Source organism: Salvelinus fontinalis, chromosome 5 (genome assembly GCF_029448725.1).
Source record: "Salvelinus fontinalis isolate EN_2023a chromosome 5, ASM2944872v1, whole genome shotgun sequence".
In the NCBI taxonomy this organism is placed as follows: domain Eukaryota; kingdom Metazoa; phylum Chordata; class Actinopteri; order Salmoniformes; family Salmonidae; genus Salvelinus; species Salvelinus fontinalis.
Window position 1 is genome coordinate 65,934,704 of NC_074669.1, and position 19,008 is coordinate 65,953,711.

Below are 19,008 nucleotides of genomic sequence, written 5' to 3' on the forward strand. Positions count from 1 at the left end.
ATTGCTCTAGGGTAGACTCTAGGTGTGTGTACCAGGTAGTATTGCTCTAGGGTAGACTCTAGGTGTGTGTACCAGGTAGTATTGCTCTAGGGTAGACTCTAGGTGTGTGTACCAGGTAGTATTGCTCTAGGGTAGACTCTAGGTGTGTGTACCAGGTAGTATAACTCTAGGGTAGACTCTAGGTGTGTGTACCAGGTAGTATAACTCTCTAGGGTAGACTCTAGGTGTGTGTACCAGGTAGTATAACTCTCTAGGGTAGACTCTAGGTGTGTGTACCAGGTAGTATAACTCTCTAGGGTAGACTCTAGGTGTGTGTACCAGGTAGTATTGCTCTAGGGTAGACTCTAGGTGTGTGTACCAGGTAGTATTGCTCTAGGGTAGACTCTAGGTGTGTGTACCAGGTAGTATAACTCTCTAGGGTAGACTCTAGGTGTGTGTACCAGGTAGTATTGCTCTAGGGTAGACTCTAGGTGTGTGTACCAGGTAGTATTGCTCTAGGGTAGACTCTAGGTGTGTTTACCAGGTAGTATTGCTCTAGGGTAGACTCTAGGTGTGTGTACCAGGTAGTATAACTCTCTAGGGTAGACTCTAGGTGTGTGTACCAGGTAGTATTGCTCTAGGGTAGACTCTAGGTGTGTGTACCAGGTAGTATAACTCTAGGGTAGACTCTAGGTGTGTGTACCGGGTAGTATAACTCTAGGGTAGACTCTAGGTGTGTGTACCAGGTAGTATAACTCTAGGGTAGACTCTGGGTGTGTGTACCAGGTAGTATTGCTCTAGGGTAGACTCTAGGTATGTGTACCAGGTAGTATAACTCTAGGGTAGACTCTAGGTATGTGTACCAGGTAGTATAACTCTCTAGGGTAGACTCTAGGTGTGTGTACCAGGTAGTATTGCTCTAGGGTAGACTCTAGGTGTGTGTACCAGGTAGTATTGCTCTAGGGTAGACTCTAGGTGTGTGTACCAGGTAGTATTGCTCTAGGGTAGACTCTAGGTGTGTGTACCAGGTAGTATTGCTCTAGGGTAGACTCTAGGTGTGTGTACCAGGTAGTATTGCTCTAGGGTAGACTCTAGGTGTGTGTACCAGGTAGTATTGCTCTAGGGTAGACTCTAGGTGTGTGTACCAGGTAGTATTGCTCTAGGGTAGACTAGGTGTGTGTACCAGGTAGTATAACTCTCTAGGGTAGACTCTAGGTGTGTGTACCAGGTAGTATAACTCTCTAGGGTAGACTCTAGGTGTGTGTACCAGGTAGTATAACTCTCTAGGGTAGACTCTAGGTGTGTGTACCAGGTAGTATTGCTCTAGGGTAGACTCTAGGTGTGTGTACCAGGTAGTATTGCTCTAGGGTAGACTCTAGGTGTGTGTACCAGGTAGTATAACTCTCTAGGGTAGACTCTAGGTGTGTGTACCAGGTAGTATTGCTCTAGGGTAGACTCTAGGTGTGTGTACCAGGTAGTATTGCTCTAGGGTAGACTCTAGGTGTGTTTACCAGGTAGTATTGCTCTAGGGTAGACTCTAGGTGTGTGTACCAGGTAGTATAACTCTCTAGGGTAGACTCTAGGTGTGTGTACCAGGTAGTATAACTCTCTAGGGTAGACTCTAGGTGTGTGTACCAGGAGGTATTGCTCTAGGGTAGACTCTAGGTGTGTGTACCAGGTAGTATAACTCTAGGGTAGACTCTAGGTGTGTGTACCAGGTAGTATAACTCTAGGGTAGACTCTAGGTATGTGTACCAGGTAGTATAACTCTCTAGGGTAGACTCTAGGTGTGTGTACCAGGTAGTATTGCTCTAGGGTAGACTCTAGGTGTGTGTACCAGGTAGTATTGCTCTAGGGTAGACTCTAGGTGTGTGTACCAGGTAGTATTGCTCTAGGGTAGACTCTAGGTGTGTGTACCAGGTAGTATTGCTCTAGGGTAGACTCTAGGTGTGTGTACCAGGTAGTATTGCTCTAGGGTAGACTCTAGGTGTGTGTACCAGGTAGTATTGCTCTAGGGTAGACTCTAGGTGTGTGTACCAGGTAGTATTGCTCTAGGGTAGACTCTAGGTGTGTGTACCAGGTAGTATTGCTCTAGGGTAGACTCTAGGTGTGTGTACCAGGTAGTATTGCTCTAGGGTAGACTCTAGGTGTGTGTACCAGGTAGTATAACTCTCTAGGGTAGACTCTAGGTGTGTGTACCAGGTAGTATTGCTCTAGGGTAGACTCTAGGTGTGTGTACCAGGTAGTATAACTCTCTAGGGTAGACTCTGGGTGTGTGTACCAGGTAGTATTGCTCTAGGGTAGACTCTAGGTGTGTGTACCAGGTAGTATTGCTCTAGGGTAGACTCTAGGTGTGTTTACCAGGTAGTATTGCTCTAGGGTAGACTCTAGGTGTGTGTACCAGGTAGTATAACTCTCTAGGTGTGTGTACCAGGTAGTATAACTCTCTAGGGTAGACTCTAGGTGTGTGTACCAGGTAGTATAACTCTCTATGTATGTGTACCAGGTAGTATTGCTCTACGGTAGACTCTAGGTGTGTGTACCAGGTAGTATAACTCTCTAGGGTAGACTCTAGGTGTGTGTACCAGGTAGTATTGCTCTAGGGTAGACTCTAGGTGTGTGTACCAGGTAGTATTGCTCTAGGGTAGACTCTAGGTGTGTGTACCAGGTAGTATAACTCTAGGGTAGACTCTAGGTGTGTGTACCAGGTAGTATAACTCTCTAGGGTAGACTCTATGTATGTGTACCAGGTAGTATTGCTCTAGGGTAGACTCTAGGTGTGTGTACCAGGTAGTATAACTCTCTAGGGTAGACTCTAGGTGTGTGTACCAGGTAGTATAACTCTAGGGTAGACTCTAGGTATGTGTACCAGGTAGTATAACTCTCTAGGGTAGACTCTAGGTGTGTGTACCAGGTAGTATAACTCTCTAGGGTAGACTCTAGGTGTGTGTACCAGGTAGTATAACTCTAGGGTAGACTCTAGGTGTGTGTACCAGGTAGTATAACTCTCTAGGTGTGTGTACCAGGTAGTATTGCTCTAGGGTAGACTCTAGGTGTGTGTACCAGGTAGTATTGCTCTAGGGTAGACTCTGGGTGTGTGTACCAGGTAGTATTGCTCTAGGGTAGACTCTAGGTGTGTGTACCAGGTAGTATTGCTCTAGGGTAGACTCTAGGTGTGTGTACCAGGTAGTATAACTCTCTAGGGTAGACTCTAGGTGTGTGTACCAGGTAGTATAACTCTCTAGGGTAGACTCTAGGTGTGTGTACCAGGTAGTATAACTCTAGGATAGACTCTAGGTGTGTGTACCAGGTAGTATAACTCTCTAGGGTAGACTCTAGGTGTGTGTACCAGGTAGTATAACTCTAGGGTAGACTCTAGGTGTGTGTACCAGGTTGTATAACTCTAGGGTAGACTCTAGGTGTGTGTACCAGGTAGTATTGCTCTAGGGTAGACTCTAGGTATGTGTACCAGGTAGTATTGCTCTAGGGTAGACTCTAGGTGTGTGTACCAGGTAGTATAACTCTCTAGGGTAGACTCTAGGTGTGTGTACCAGGTAGTATAACTCTCTAGGGTAGACTCTAGGTGTGTGTACCAGGTAGTATTGCTCTAGGGTAGACTCTAGGTGTGTGTACCAGGTAGTATTGCTCTAGGGTAGACTCTAGGTGTGTGTACCAGGTAGTATTGCTCTAGGGTAGACTCTAGGTGTGTGTACCAGGTAGTATTGCTCTAGGGTAGACTCTAGGTGTGTGTACCAGGTAGTATTGCTCTAGGGTAGACTCTAGGTGTGTGTACCAGGTAGTATTGCTCTAGGGTAGACTCTAGGTGTGTGTACCAGGTAGTATAACTCTAGGGTAGACTCTAGGTGTGTGTACCAGGTAGTATTGCTCTAGGGTAGACTCTAGGTGTGTGTACCAGGTAGTATAACTCTAGGGTAGACTCTAGGTGTGTGTACCAGGTAGTATTGCTCTCTAGGTGTGTGTACCAGGTAGTATTGCTCTAGGGTAGACTCTAGGTGTGTGTACCAGGTAGTATTGCTCTAGGGTAGACTCTAGGTATGTGTACCAGGTAGTATAACTCTAGCTGTGTGTACCAGGTAGTATTGCTCTCTAGGTGTGTGTACCAGGTAGTATTGCTCTCTAGGTGTGTGTACCAGGTAGTATTGCTCTCTAGGTGTGTGTACCAGGTAGTATTGCTCTAGGGTAGACTCTAGGTGTGTGTACCAGGTAGTATAACTCTCTAGGGTAGACTCTAGGTGTGTGTACCAGGTAGTATAACTCTAGGGTAGACTCTAGGTGTGTGTACCAGGTAGTATTGCTCTAGGGTAGACTCTAGGTGTGTGTACCAGGTAGTATTGCTCTAGAGTAGACTCTAGGTGTGTGTACCAGGTAGTATTGCTCTAGGGTAGACTCTAGGTGTGTGTACCAGGTAGTATTGCTCTAGGGTAGACTCTAGGTGTGTGTACCAGGTAGTATTGCTCTAGGGTAGACTCTAGGTGTGTGTACCAGGTAGTATTGCTCTAGGGTAGACTCTAGGCATGTGTACCAGGTAGTATTGCTCTAGGGTAGACTCTAGGTGTGTGTACCAGGTAGTATAACTCTAGGGTAGACTCTAGGCATGTGTACCAGGTAGTATTGCTCTAGGGTAGACTCTAGGTGTGTGTACCAGGTAGTATTGCTCTAGGATAGACTCTAGGTGTGTGTACCAGGTAGTATTGCTCTAGGGTAGACTCTAGGTATGTGTACCAGGTAGTATTGCTCTAGGGTAGACTCTAGGTGTGTGTACCAGGTAGTATAACTCTCTAGGGTAGACTCTAGGTGTGTGTACCAGGTAGTATAACTCTCTAGGTGTGTGTACCAGGTAGTATAACTCTCTAGGGTAGACTCTAGGTGTGTGTACCAGGTAGTATAACTCTCTATGTATGTGTACCAGGTAGTATTGCTCTACGGTAGACTCTAGGTGTGTGTACCAGGTAGTATAACTCTCTAGGGTAGACTCTAGGTGTGTGTACCAGGTAGTATTGCTCTAGGGTAGACTCTAGGTGTGTGTACCAGGTAGTATTGCTCTAGGGTAGACTCTAGGTGTGTGTACCAGGTAGTATAACTCTAGGGTAGACTCTAGGTGTGTGTACCAGGTAGTATAACTCTCTAGGGTAGACTCTATGTATGTGTACCAGGTAGTATTGCTCTAGGGTAGACTCTAGGTGTGTGTACCAGGTAGTATAACTCTCTAGGGTAGACTCTAGGTGTGTGTACCAGGTAGTATAACTCTAGGGTAGACTCTAGGTATGTGTACCAGGTAGTATAACTCTCTAGGGTAGACTCTAGGTGTGTGTACCAGGTAGTATAACTCTCTAGGGTAGACTCTAGGTGTGTGTACCAGGTAGTATAACTCTCTAGGGTAGACTCTAGGTGTGTGTACCAGGTAGTATAACTCTCTAGGTGTGTGTACCAGGTAGTATTGCTCTAGGGTAGACTCTAGGTGTGTGTACCAGGTAGTATTGCTCTAGGGTAGACTCTAGGTGTGTGTACCAGGTAGTATTGCTCTAGGGTAGACTCTAGGTGTGTGTACCAGGTAGTATTGCTCTAGGGTAGACTCTAGGTGTGTGTACCAGGTAGTATTGCTCTAGGGTAGACTCTAGGTGTGTGTACCAGGTAGTATTGCTCTAGGGTAGACTCTAGGTGTGTGTACCAGGTAGTATTGCTCTAGGGTAGACTCTAGGTGTGTGTACCAGGTAGTATAACTCTAGGGTAGACTCTAGGTGTGTGTACCAGGTAGTATTGCTCTAGGGTAGACTCTAGGTGTGTGTACCAGGTAGTATTGCTCTAGGGTAGACTCTAGGTGTGTGTACCAGGTAGTATTGCTCTAGGGTAGACTCTAGGTATGTGTACCAGGTAGTATAACTCTAGCTGTGTGTACCAGGTAGTATTGCTCTCTAGGTGTGTGTACCAGGTAGTATTGCTCTCTAGGTGTGTGTACCAGGTAGTATTGCTCTAGGGTAGACTCTAGGTGTGTGTACCAGGTAGTATAACTCTCTAGGGTAGACTCTAGGTGTGTGTACCAGGTAGTATAACTCTAGGGTAGACTCTAGGTGTGTGTACCAGGTAGTATTGCTCTAGGGTAGACTCTAGGTGTGTGTACCAGGTAGTATTGCTCTAGGGTAGACTCTAGGTGAGTGTACCAGGTAGTATTGCTCTAGGGTAGACTCTAGGTGTGTGTACCAGGTAGTATTGCTCTAGGGTAGACTCTAGGTGTGTGTACCAGGTAGTATTGCTCTAGGGTAGACTCTAGGCATGTGTACCAGGTAGTATTGCTCTAGGGTAGACTCTAGGTGTGTGTACCAGGTAGTATAACTCTAGGGTAGACTCTAGGCATGTGTACCAGGTAGTATTGCTCTAGGGTAGACTCTAGCTGTGTGTACCAGGTAGTATTGCTCTAGGATAGACTCTAGGTGTGTGTACCAGGTAGTATTGCTCTAGGGTAGACTCTAGGTATGTGTACCAGGTAGTATTGCTCTAGGGTAGACTCTAGGTGTGTGTACCAGGTAGTATTGCTCTAGGGTAGACTCTAGGTGTGTGTACCAGGTAGTATTGCTCTAGGGTAGACTCTAGGTGTGTGTACCAGGTAGTATAACTCTAGGGTAGACTCTAGGTGTGTGTACCAGGTTGTAAAACTCTAGGGTAGACTCTAGGTATGTGTACCAGGTAGTATAACTCTAGGGTAGACTCTAGGTGTGTGTACCAGGTAGTATTGCTCTAGGGTAGACTCTAGGTGTGTGTACCAGGTAGTATTGCTCTAGGGTAGACTCTAGGTGTGTGTACCAGGTAGTATAACTCTCTAGGGTAGACTCTAGGTATGTGTACCAGGTAGTATTCCTCTAGGGTAGACTCTAGGTGTGTGTACCAGGTAGTATTGCTCTAGGGTAGACTCTAGGCATGTGTACCAGGTAGTATAACTCTAGGGTAGACTCTAGGTGTGTGTACCAGGTAGTATTGCTCTAGGGTAGACTCTAGGTGTGTGTACCAGGTAGTATTGCTCTAGGGTAGACTCTAGGTATGTGTACCAGGTAGTATTGCTCTAGGGTAGACTCTAGGTGTGTGTACCAGGTAGTATTCCTCTAGGGTAGACTCTAGGTGTGTGTACCAGGTAGTATTCCTCTAGGGTAGACTCTAGGTGTGTGTACCAGGTAGTATTGCTCTAGGGTAGACTCTAGGTGTGTGTACCAGGTAGTATTGCTCTAGGGTAGACTCTGGGTGTGTTCTTCATGGCAGCGCAGTAGATCAGGAAGTAGACAGTACTGGTCAGGAATATCCCACTGAACTGGGCAAACACATAGTCCAGATCTATATACACACACACACACACACAGACACACACACACACACACACACACACACACACACACACACACACACACACACACACACACAGAGAGAGAGAGAGGAAAGAAAATATCAGCCTGCTGGAGATAGAGATGTAGAGATCACATCGTATCTCTGCCATTATGGTGGCACCATAGAGATGGCTAGAGATCACATCGTATCTCTGCCATTATGGTGGCACCATAGAGATGTCTAGAGATCACATCGTATCTCTGCCATTATGGTGGCACCATAGAGATGTCTAGAGATCACATCGTATCTCTGCCATTATGGTGGCACCATAGAGATGTCTAGAGATCACATCGTATCTCTGCCATTATGGTGGAACCATAGAGATGTATAGAGATCACATCGTATCTCTGCCATTATGGTGGAACCATAGAGATGTATAGAGATCACATCGTATCTCTCCCATTATGGTGGCACCATAGAGATGTATAGAGATCACATCGTATCTCTGCCATTATGGTGGCACCATAGAGATGTATAGAGATCACATCGTATCTCTGCCATTATGGTGGAACCATAGAGATGTATAGAGATCACATCGTATCTCTGCCATTATGGTGGCACCATAGAGATGTATAGAGATCACATCGTATCTCTCCCATTATGGTGGCACCATAGAGATGTATAGAGATCACATCGTATCTCTGCCATTATGGTGGCACCATAGAGATGTATAGAGATCACATCGTATCCCAGCCATTATGGTGGCACCATAGAGATGTATAGAGATCACATCGTATCTCTCCCATTATGGTGGCACCATAGAGATGTCTAGAGATCACATCGTATCTCTGCCATTATGGTGGCACCATAGAGATGTATAGAGATCACATCGTATCTCTGCCATTATGGTGGCACCATAGAGATGTATAGAGATCACATCGTATCTCTGCCATTATGGTGGCACCATAGAGACGTATAGAGATCACATCGTATCTCTGCCATTATGGTGGCACCATAGAGATGTATAGAGATCACATCGTATCTCTCCCATTATGGTGGCACCATAGAGATGTATAGAGATCACATCGTATCTCTGCCATTATGGTGGCACCATAGAGATGTATAGAGATCACATCGTATCTCTGCCATTATGGTGGCACCATAGAGATGTATAGAGATCACATCGTATCTCTGCCATTATGGTGGCACCATAGAGATGTATAGAGATCACATCGTATCTCTGCCATTATGGTGGCACCATAGAGATGTATAGAGATCACATCGTATCTCTGCCATTATGGTGGCACCATAGAGATGTATAGAGATCACATCGTATCTCTCCCATTATGGTGGCACCATAGAGACGTATAGAGATCACATCGTATCTCTGCCATTATGGTGGCACCATAGAGGTGTATAGAGATCACATCGTATCTCTGCCATTATGGTGGCACCATAGAGATGTATAGAGATCACATCGTATCTCTGCCATTATGGTGGCACCATAGAGACGTATAGAGATCACATCGTATCTCTGCCATTATGGTGGAACCATAGAGATGTATAGAGATCACATCGTATCTCTGCCATTATGGTGGCACCATAGAGATGTATAGAGATCACATCGTATCTCTGCCATTATGGTGGCACCATAGAGATGTATAGAGATCACATCGTATCTCTCCCATTATGGTGGCACCATAGAGATGTATAGAGATCACATCGTATCTCTGCCATTATGGTGGCACCATAGAGATGTCTAGAGATCACATCGTATCTCTGCCATTATGGTGGCACCATAGAGATGTCTAGAGATCACATCGTATCTCTGCCATTATGGTGGCACCATAGAGACGTATAGAGATCACATCGTATCTCTCCCATTATGGTGGCACCATAGAGATGTATTGAGATCACATCGTATCTCTGCCATTATGGTGGCACCATAGAGACGTATAGAGATCACATCGTATCTCTCCCATTATGGTGGCACCATAGAGATGGCTAGAGATCACATCGTATCTCTCCCATTATGGTGGCACCATAGAGATGGCTAGAGATCACATCGTATCTCTCCCATTATGGTGGAACCATAGAGGTGTATAGAGATCACATCGTATCTCTGCCATTATGGTGGCACCATAGAGATGTATAGAGATCACATCGTATCTCTGCCATTATGGTGGCACCATAGAGATGTATAGAGATCACATCGTATCTCTGCCATTATGGTGGCACCATAGAGGTGTATAGAGATCACATCGTATCTCTGCCATTATGGTGGCACCATAGAGATGTATAGAGATCACATCGTATCTCTGCCATTATGGTGGCACCATAGAGGTGTATAGAGATCACATCGTATCTCTGCCATTATGGTGGCACCATAGAGATGTATAGAGATCACATCGTATCTCTGCCATTATGGTGGCACCATAGAGGTGTATAGAGATCGCAACGTATCTCTGCCATTATGGTGGCACCATAGAGGTGTTTAGAGATCGCAACGTATCTCTGCCATTATGGTGGCACCATAGAGGTGTCTAGAGATCACATCGTATCTCTGCCATTATGGTGGCACCATAGAGATGTATAGAGATCACATCGTATCTCTGCCATTATGGTGGCACCATAGAGATGTATAGAGATCACATCGTATCTCTGCCATTATGGTGGCACCATAGAGATGTCTAGAGATCACATCGTATCTCTGCCATTATGGTGGCACCATAGAGATGTATAGAGATCACATCGTATCTCTGCCATTATGGTGGCACCATAGAGATGTATAGAGATCACATCGTATCTCTGCCATTATGGTGGCACCATAGAGATGTATAGAGATCACATCGTATCTCTGCCATTATGGTGGCACCATAGAGATGGCTAGAGATCACATCGTATCTCTGCCATTATGGTGGCACCATAGAGATGTCTAGAGATCACATCGTATCTCTGCCATTATGGTGGCACCATAGAGATGGCTAGAGATCACATCGTATCTCTGCCATTATGGTGGCACCATAGAGATGTATAGAGATCACATCGTATCTCTGCCATTATGGTGGCACCATAGAGATGTCTAGAGATCACATCGTATCTCTGCCATTATGGTGGCACCATAGAGATGTATAGAGATCACATCGTATCTCTGCCATTATGGTGGCACCATAGAGATGTATAGAGATCACATCGTATCTCTCCCATTATGGTGGCACCATAGAGATGTAGAGATCACATCGTATCTCTGCCATTATGGTGGCACCATAGAGACGTATAGAGATCACATCGTATCTCTGCCATTATGGTGGCACCATAGAGATGTATAGAGATCACATCGTATCTCTGCCATTATGGTGGCACCATAGAGATGTATAGAGATCACATCGTGTCTCTCCCATTATGGTGGCACCATAGAGATGTATAGAGATCACATCGTATCCCAGCCATTATGGTGGAACCATAGAGATGTATAGAGATCACATCGTATCTCTGCCATTATGGTGGCACCATAGAGATGGCTAGAGATCACATCGTATCTCTGCCATTATGGTGGCACCATAGAGATGTATAGAGATCACATCGTATCTCTCCCATTATGGTGGCACCATAGAGATGTATAGAGATCACATCGTATCTCTGCCATTATGGTGGCACCATAGAGATGTATAGAGATCACATCGTATCTCTGCCATTATGGTGGCACCATAGAGATGTATAGAGATCACATCGTATCTCTGCCATTATGGTGGCACCATAGAGATGTATAGAGATCACATCGTATCTCTCCCATTATGGTGGCACCATAGAGACGTATAGAGATCACATCGTATCTCTGCCATTATGGTGGCACCATAGAGGTGTATAGAGATCACATCGTATCTCTGCCATTATGGTGGCACCATAGAGATGTATAGAGATCACATCGTATCTCTGCCATTATGGTGGCACCATAGAGATGTATAGAGATCACATCGTATCTCTGCCATTATGGTGGCACCATAGAGATGTATAGAGATCACATCGTATCTCTCCCATTATGGTGGCACCATAGAGATGTATAGAGATCACATCGTATCTCTGCCATTATGGTGGCACCATAGAGATGTATAGAGATCACATCGTATCTCTGCCATTATGGTGGCACCATAGAGATGTATAGAGATCACATCGTATCTCTGCCATTATGGTGGCACCATAGAGATGTATAGAGATCACATCGTATCTCTGCCATTATGGTGGCACCATAGAGATGTATAGAGATCGCAACGTTGTACCTCCATTTGAAAGTAGTACATTTTCTTCTTCTTTTGATGTTTGAAAGAAGTGTAAAGCTAATATTGGTGATTTACCGCCACCTGCAGTGTTGGAGCCATGAACTGAATATTTTGTCATAAATGTATTGTGGCCACTAGATGGCGGTCATATAGCTTAAAGCCATTTACAAACCATGCAACTCAATGTGAAGAAGATAATGCTCTGCTCAAGGCCGGCCCGCTCATTAGGCACTAAACTAACCAAGACGCACCTCCAACAACAGCAACTTCAAATAATTCTGCCCAAAAACAATGACAATTTCTCTCATGAGAGACGGGTAATGCCTCTGACAGGGAGAGATGGGTAATATGCAGCTGTGACGGGGAGAGACGGGTAATGCCGCTGCGACGGGGAGAGACGGGTAATGCAGCTGCGACGGGGAGAGACGGGTAATGCAGCTGCGACGGGGAGAGACGGGTAATGCAGCTGCGACGGGGAGAGACGGGTAATGCAGCTGCGACGGGGAGAGACGGGTAATGCAGCTGCGACGGGGAGAGACGGGTAATATGCAGCTGCGACGGGGAGAGACGGGTAATATGCAGCTGCGACGGGGAGAGACGGGTAATATGCAGCTGCGACGGGGAGAGACGGGTAATATGCAGCTGCGACGGGGAGAGACGGGTAATGCAGCTGCGACGGGGAGAGACGGGTAATATGAAGCTGCGACGGGGAGAGACGGGTAATATGAAGCTGCGACGGGGAGAGACGGGTAATATGAAGCTGCGACGGGGAGAGACGGGTAATATGAAGCTGCGACGGGGAGAGACGGGTAATATGAAGCTGCGACGGGGAGAGACGGGTAATGAAGCTGCGACGGGGAGAGACGGGTAATGAAGCTGCGACGGGGAGAGACGGGTAATGCCCCTGTGACGGGGAGAGACGGGTAATGCCCCTGTGACGGGGAGAGACGGGTAATGCCGCTGTGACGGGGAGAGACGGGTAATGCCGCTGTGACGGGGAGAGACGGGTAATGCCGCTGTGACGGGGAGAGACGGGTAATGCCTCTGTGACGGGGAGAGACGGGTAATGCCTCTGTGACGGGGAGAGACGGGTAATGCCTCTGTGACGGGGAGAGACGGGTAATGCCTCTGTGACGGGGAGAGACGGGTAATGCCTCTGTGACGGGGAGAGACGGGTAATGCCTCTGTGACGGGGAGAGACGGGTAATGCCGCTGTGACGGGGAGAGACGGGTAATGCCGCTGTGACGGGGAGAGACGGGTAATGCCGCTGTGACGGGGAGAGACGGGTAATGCCGCTGTGACGGGGAGAGACGGGTAATGCCGCTGTGACGGGGAGAGACGGGTAATGCCGCTGTGACGGGGAGAGACGGGTAATGCCGCTGTGACGGGGAGAGACGGGTAATGCCGCTGTGACGGGGAGAGACGGGTAATGCCGCTGTGACGGGGAGAGACGGGTAATGCCGCTGTGACGGGGAGAGACGGGTAATGCCGCTGTGACGGGGAGAGACGGGTAATGCAGCTGTGACGGGGAGAGACGGGTAATGCAGCTGTGACGGGGAGAGACGGGTAATGCAGCTGTGACGGGGAGAGACGGTAATGAAGCTGTGACGGGGAGAGACGGGTAATGAAGCTGTGACGGGGAGAGACGGGTAATGCAGCTGTGACGGGGAGAGACGGGTAATGCAGCTGTGACGGGGAGAGACGGGTAATATGCAGCTGTGACGGGGAGAGACGGGTAATGCAGCTGTGACGGGGAGAGACGGGTAATATGCAGCTGTGACGGGGAGAGACGGGTAATATGCAGCTGTGACGGGGAGAGACGGGTAATATGCAGCTGTGACGGGGAGAGACGGGTAATATGCAGCTGTGACGGGGAGAGACGGGTAATATGCAGCTGTGACGGGGAGAGACGGGTAATATGCAGCTGTGACGGGGAGAGACGGGTAATATGCAGCTGTGACGGGGAGAGACGGGTAATATGCAGCTGTGACGGGGAGAGACGGGTAATATGCAGCTGTGACGGGGAGAGACGGGTAATATGCAGCTGTGACGGGGAGAGACGGGTAATATGCAGCTGTGACGGGGAGAGACGGGTAATATGCAGCTGTGACGGGGAGAGACGGGTAATATGCAGCTGTGACGGGGAGAGACGGGTAATATGCAGCTGTGACGGGGAGAGACGGGTAATATGCAGCTGTGACGGGGAGAGACGGGTAATATGCAGCTGTGACGGGGAGAGACGGGTAATATGCAGCTGTGACGGGGAGAGACGGGTAATATGCAGCTGTGACGGGGAGAGACGGGTAATATGCAGCTGTGACGGGGAGAGACGGGTAATATGCAGCTGTGACGGGGAGAGACGGGTAATATGCAGCTGTGACGGGGAGAGACGGGTAATATGCAGCTGTGACGGGGAGAGACGGGTAATATGCAGCTGTGACGGGGAGAGACGGGTAATATGCAGCTGTGACGGGGAGAGACGGGTAATATGCAGCTGTGACGGGGAGAGACGGGTAATATGCAGCTGTGACGGGGAGAGACGGGTAATATGCAGCTGTGACGGGGAGAGACGGGTAATATGCAGCTGTGACGGGGAGAGACGGGTAATATGCAGCTGTGACGGGGAGAGACGGGTAATATGCAGCTGTGACGGGGAGAGACGGGTAATATGCAGCTGTGACGGGGAGAGACGGGTAATATGCAGCTGTGACGGGGAGAGACGGGTAATATGCAGCTGTGACGGGGAGAGACGGGTAATATGCAGCTGTGACGGGGAGAGACGGGTAATATGCAGCTGTGACGGGGAGAGACGGGTAATATGCAGCTGTGACGGGGAGAGACGGGTAATATGCAGCTGTGACGGGGAGAGACGGGTAATATGCAGCTGTGACGGGGAGAGACGGGTAATATGCAGCTGTGACGGGGAGAGACGGGTAATATGCAGCTGTGACGGGGAGAGACGGGTAATATGCAGCTGTGACGGGGAGAGACGGGTAATATGCAGCTGTGACGGGGAGAGACGGGTAATATGCAGCTGTGACGGGGAGAGACGGGTAATATGCAGCTGTGACGGGGAGAGACGGGTAATATGCAGCTGTGACGGGGAGAGACGGGTAATATGCAGCTGTGACGGGGAGAGACGGGTAATATGCAGCTGTGACGGGGAGAGACGGGTAATATGCAGCTGTGACGGGGAGAGACGGGTAATATGCAGCTGTGACGGGGAGAGACGGGTAATATGCAGCTGTGACGGGGAGAGACGGGTAATATGCAGCTGTGACGGGGAGAGACGGGTAATATGCAGCTGTGACGGGGAGAGACGGGTAATATGCAGCTGTGACGGGGAGAGACGGGTAATATGCAGCTTGGACGGGGAGAGACGGGTAATATGCAGCTGTGACGGGGAGAGACGGGTAATATGCAGCTGTGACGGGGAGAGACGGGTAATATGCAGCTGTGACGGGGAGAGACGGGTAATATGCAGCTGTGACGGGGAGAGACGGGTAATATGCAGCTGTGACGGGGAGAGACGGGTAATATGCAGCTGTGACGGGGAGAGACGGGTAATATGCAGCTGTGACGGGGAGAGACGGGTAATATGCAGCTGTGACGGGGAGAGACGGGTAATATGCAGCTGTGACGGGGAGAGACGGGTAATATGCAGCTGTGACGGGGAGAGACGGGTAATATGCAGCTGTGACGGGGAGAGACGGGTAATATGCAGCTGTGACGGGGAGAGACGGGTAATATGCAGCTGTGACGGGGAGAGACGGGTAATATGCAGCTGTGACGGGGAGAGACGGGTAATATGCAGCTGTGACGGGGAGAGACGGGTAATATGCAGCTGTGACGGGGAGAGACGGGTAATATGCAGCTGTGACGGGGAGAGACGGGTAATATGCAGCTGTGACGGGGAGAGACGGGTAATATGCAGCTGTGACGGGGAGAGACGGGTAATATGCAGCTGTGACGGGGAGAGACGGGTAATATGCAGCTGTGACGGGGAGAGACGGGTAATATGCAGCTGTGACGGGGAGAGACGGGTAATATGCAGCTGTGACGGGGAGAGACGGGTAATATGCAGCTGTGACGGGGAGAGACGGGTAATATGCAGCTGTGACGGGGAGAGACGGGTAATATGCAGCTGTGACGGGGAGAGACGGGTAATATGCAGCTGTGACGGGGAGAGACGGGTAATATGCAGCTGTGACGGGGAGAGACGGGTAATATGCAGCTGTGACGGGGAGAGACGGGTAATATGCAGCTGTGACGGGGAGAGACGGGTAATATGCAGCTGTGACGGGGAGAGACGGGTAATATGCAGCTGTGACGGGGAGAGACGGGTAATATGCAGCTGTGACGGGGAGAGACGGGTAATATGCAGCTGTGACGGGGAGAGACGGGTAATATGCAGCTGTGACGGGGAGAGACGGGTAATATGCAGCTGTGACGGGGAGAGACGGGTAATATGCAGCTGTGACGGGGAGAGACGGGTAATATGCAGCTGTGACGGGGAGAGACGGGTAATATGCAGCTTGGACGGGGAGAGACGGGTAATATGCAGCTTGGACGGGGAGAGACGGGTAATATGCAGCTTGGACGGGGAGAGACGGGTAATATGCAGCTGTGACGGGGAGAGACGGGTAATATGCAGCTGTGACGGGGAGAGACGGGTAATATGCAGCTGTGACGGGGAGAGACGGGTAATATGCAGCTGTGACGGGGAGAGACGGGTAATATGCAGCTGTGACGGGGAGAGACGGGTAATATGCAGCTGTGACGGGGAGAGACGGGTAATATGCAGCTGTGACGGGGAGAGACGGGTAATATGCAGCTGTGACGGGGAGAGACGGGTAATATGCAGCTGTGACGGGGAGAGACGGGTAATATGCAGCTGTGACGGGGAGAGACGGGTAATATGCAGCTGTGACGGGGAGAGACGGGTAATATGCAGCTGTGACGGGGAGAGACGGGTAATATGCAGCTGTGACGGGGAGAGACGGGTAATATGCAGCTGTGACGGGGAGAGACGGGTAATATGCAGCTGTGACGGGGAGAGACGGGTAATATGCAGCTGTGACGGGGAGAGACGGGTAATATGCAGCTGTGACGGGGAGAGACGGGTAATATGCAGCTGTGACGGGGAGAGACGGGTAATATGCAGCTGTGACGGGGAGAGACGGGTAATATGCAGCTGTGACGGGGAGAGACGGGTAATATGCAGCTGTGACGGGGAGAGACGGGTAATATGCAGCTGTGACGGGGAGAGACGGGTAATATGCAGCTGTGACGGGGAGAGACGGGTAATATGCAGCTGTGACGGGGAGAGACGGGTAATATGCAGCTGTGACGGGGAGAGACGGGTAATATGCAGCTGTGACGGGGAGAGACGGGTAATATGCAGCTGTGACGGGGAGAGACGGGTAATATGAAGCCGTGACGGGGAGAGACGGGTAATATGCAGCCGTGACGGGGAGAGACGGGTAATATGCAGCCGTGACGGGGAGAGACGGGTAATATGAAGCCGTGACGGGGAGAGACGGGTAATATGAAGCCGTGACGGGGAGAGACGGGTAATATGAAGCCGTGACGGGGAGAGACGGGTAATATGAAGCCGTGACGGGGAGAGACGGGTAATGCAGCCGTGACGGGGAGAGACGGGTAATGCAGCCGTGACGGGGAGAGACGGGTAATGCCCCTGTGACGGGGAGAGACGGGTAATGCAGCTGTGACAGGGAGAGACGGGTAATGCAGCTGTGACAGGGAGAGACGGGTAATGCAGCTGTGACAGGGAGAGACGGGTAATGCAGCTGTGACAGGGAGAGACGGGTAATGCAGCTGTGACAGGGAGAGACGGGTAATGCAGCTGTGACAGGGAGAGACGGGTAATGCAGCTGTGACAGGGAGAGACGGGTAATGCAGCTGTGACAGGGAGAGACGGGTAATGCAGCTGTGACAGGGAGAGACGGGTAATGCAGCTGTGACAGGGAGAGACGGGTAATGCCTCTGTGACAGGGAGAGACGGGTAATGCCTCTGTGACAGGGAGAGACGGGTAATGCCTCTGACAGGGAGAGATGGGTAATGCCTCTGTGACAGGGAGAGATGGGTAATGCCTCTGTGACAGGGAGAGATGGGTAATGCCTCTGTGACAGGGAGAGATGGGTAATGCCTCTGTGACAGGGAGAGATGGGTAATGCCTCTGTGACAGGGAGAGATGGGTAATGCCTCTGTGACAGGGAGAGATGGGTAATGCAGCTGTGACGTACCAAACTGACTGGCCCCGGTGAAGCGGCCGTGACAGGGAGAGATGGGTAATGCCCCTGTGACAGGGAGAGATGGGTAATGCAGCTGTGACGTACCAAACTGACTGGCCCCGGTGAAGCGGCTGTCATGATGTGCTGCATGGTTCTTAATGTAGAGAACTGGAACAAAGGAGGTACCATACAACAACCCTGCTGCTACAGCCAGGAGAGAACCACTGGAGGGAGAGAGGGGGAGAGGGAGGGAGAGAGAGAGAGGGAGGGAGAGGGAGAGAGAGGGAGATGGGGAGGGAGGGAGAGAGAGATTAGAAAACACAGCTAGGAGAGAACCACTGGAGGGAGAGAGAGGGGGAGGGAGAGAGGGGGGGGAGAGAGATTAGAAAACACAGCTAGGAGAGAACCACTGGAGGGAGAGAGAGGGAGAGAGGGAGGGAGAGAGAGATTAGAAAACACAGCTAGGAGAGAACCACTGGAGGGAGAGAGAGGGAGAGAGGGAGGGAGAGAGAGATTAGAAAACACAGCTAGGAGAGAATCACTGGAGGGGGAGAGGGGGAGAGAGGGAGAGGGAGAGAGGGAGAGAGGGAGAGAGGGAGGGAGAGGGGGAGAGGGGGAGAGGGGGAGAGGGGGAGAGGGGGAGGGAGGGAGAGGGAGGGAGGGAGAGGGAGGGAGGGAGAGGGAGGGAGGGAGAGAGATTAGAAAACACAGCTGGGAAGTGAAAAACTGGCAAAAAAGTATGTGGACACCAGCCCGTCCAACATCTCATTCCAAAATCATGGGCATTAATATGGAGCTGAGGATAAAGGGACTGAAACAGGAATAGGGCCTTCCCCAAACTGTTGCCACAAAGTTGGAAGCACAGAATCATCTAGAATGTCATTCAGAGTTTTAGGTCTGTACTCGGAGTGCTAGTCCCGTTATCCTCTGGTTCTAGGCAGCGCTAGTCCCTTTATCCTCTGGTTCTAGGCAGCGCTAGTCCCTTTATCCTCTGGTTCTAGGCAGCGCTAGTCCCTTTATCCTCTGGTTCTAGGCAGCGCTAGTCCCTTTATCCTCTGGTTCTAGGCAGCGCTAGTCCCTTTATCCTCTGGTTCTAGGCAGCGCTAGTCCCTTTATCCTCTGGTTCTAGGCAGCGCTAGTCCCTTTATCCTCTGGTTCTAGGCA

At 49.7% G+C, this 19,008-nt stretch overlaps 1 protein-coding gene across 2 annotated transcripts in view; it reads right to left on the reverse strand.

Annotated features, from left to right (window-relative positions):
* LOC129856050 (transmembrane protein 144-like) overlaps positions 1 to 19,008 on the reverse strand; it is a 45,106-nt gene that overhangs the window by 13,238 nt on the left and 12,860 nt on the right. For both annotated transcript variants that reach the window (XM_055924183.1, XM_055924184.1), the window contains exons 8-9: positions 17,950 to 18,068; positions 7,201 to 7,320 (exon numbers count right to left, since the gene is read on the reverse strand). In XM_055924183.1, coding sequence (XP_055780158.1) covers positions 7,201 to 7,320; positions 17,950 to 18,068 — 239 coding nt within the window. The remainder of the gene's footprint in view (positions 1 to 7,200; positions 7,321 to 17,949; positions 18,069 to 19,008) is intronic.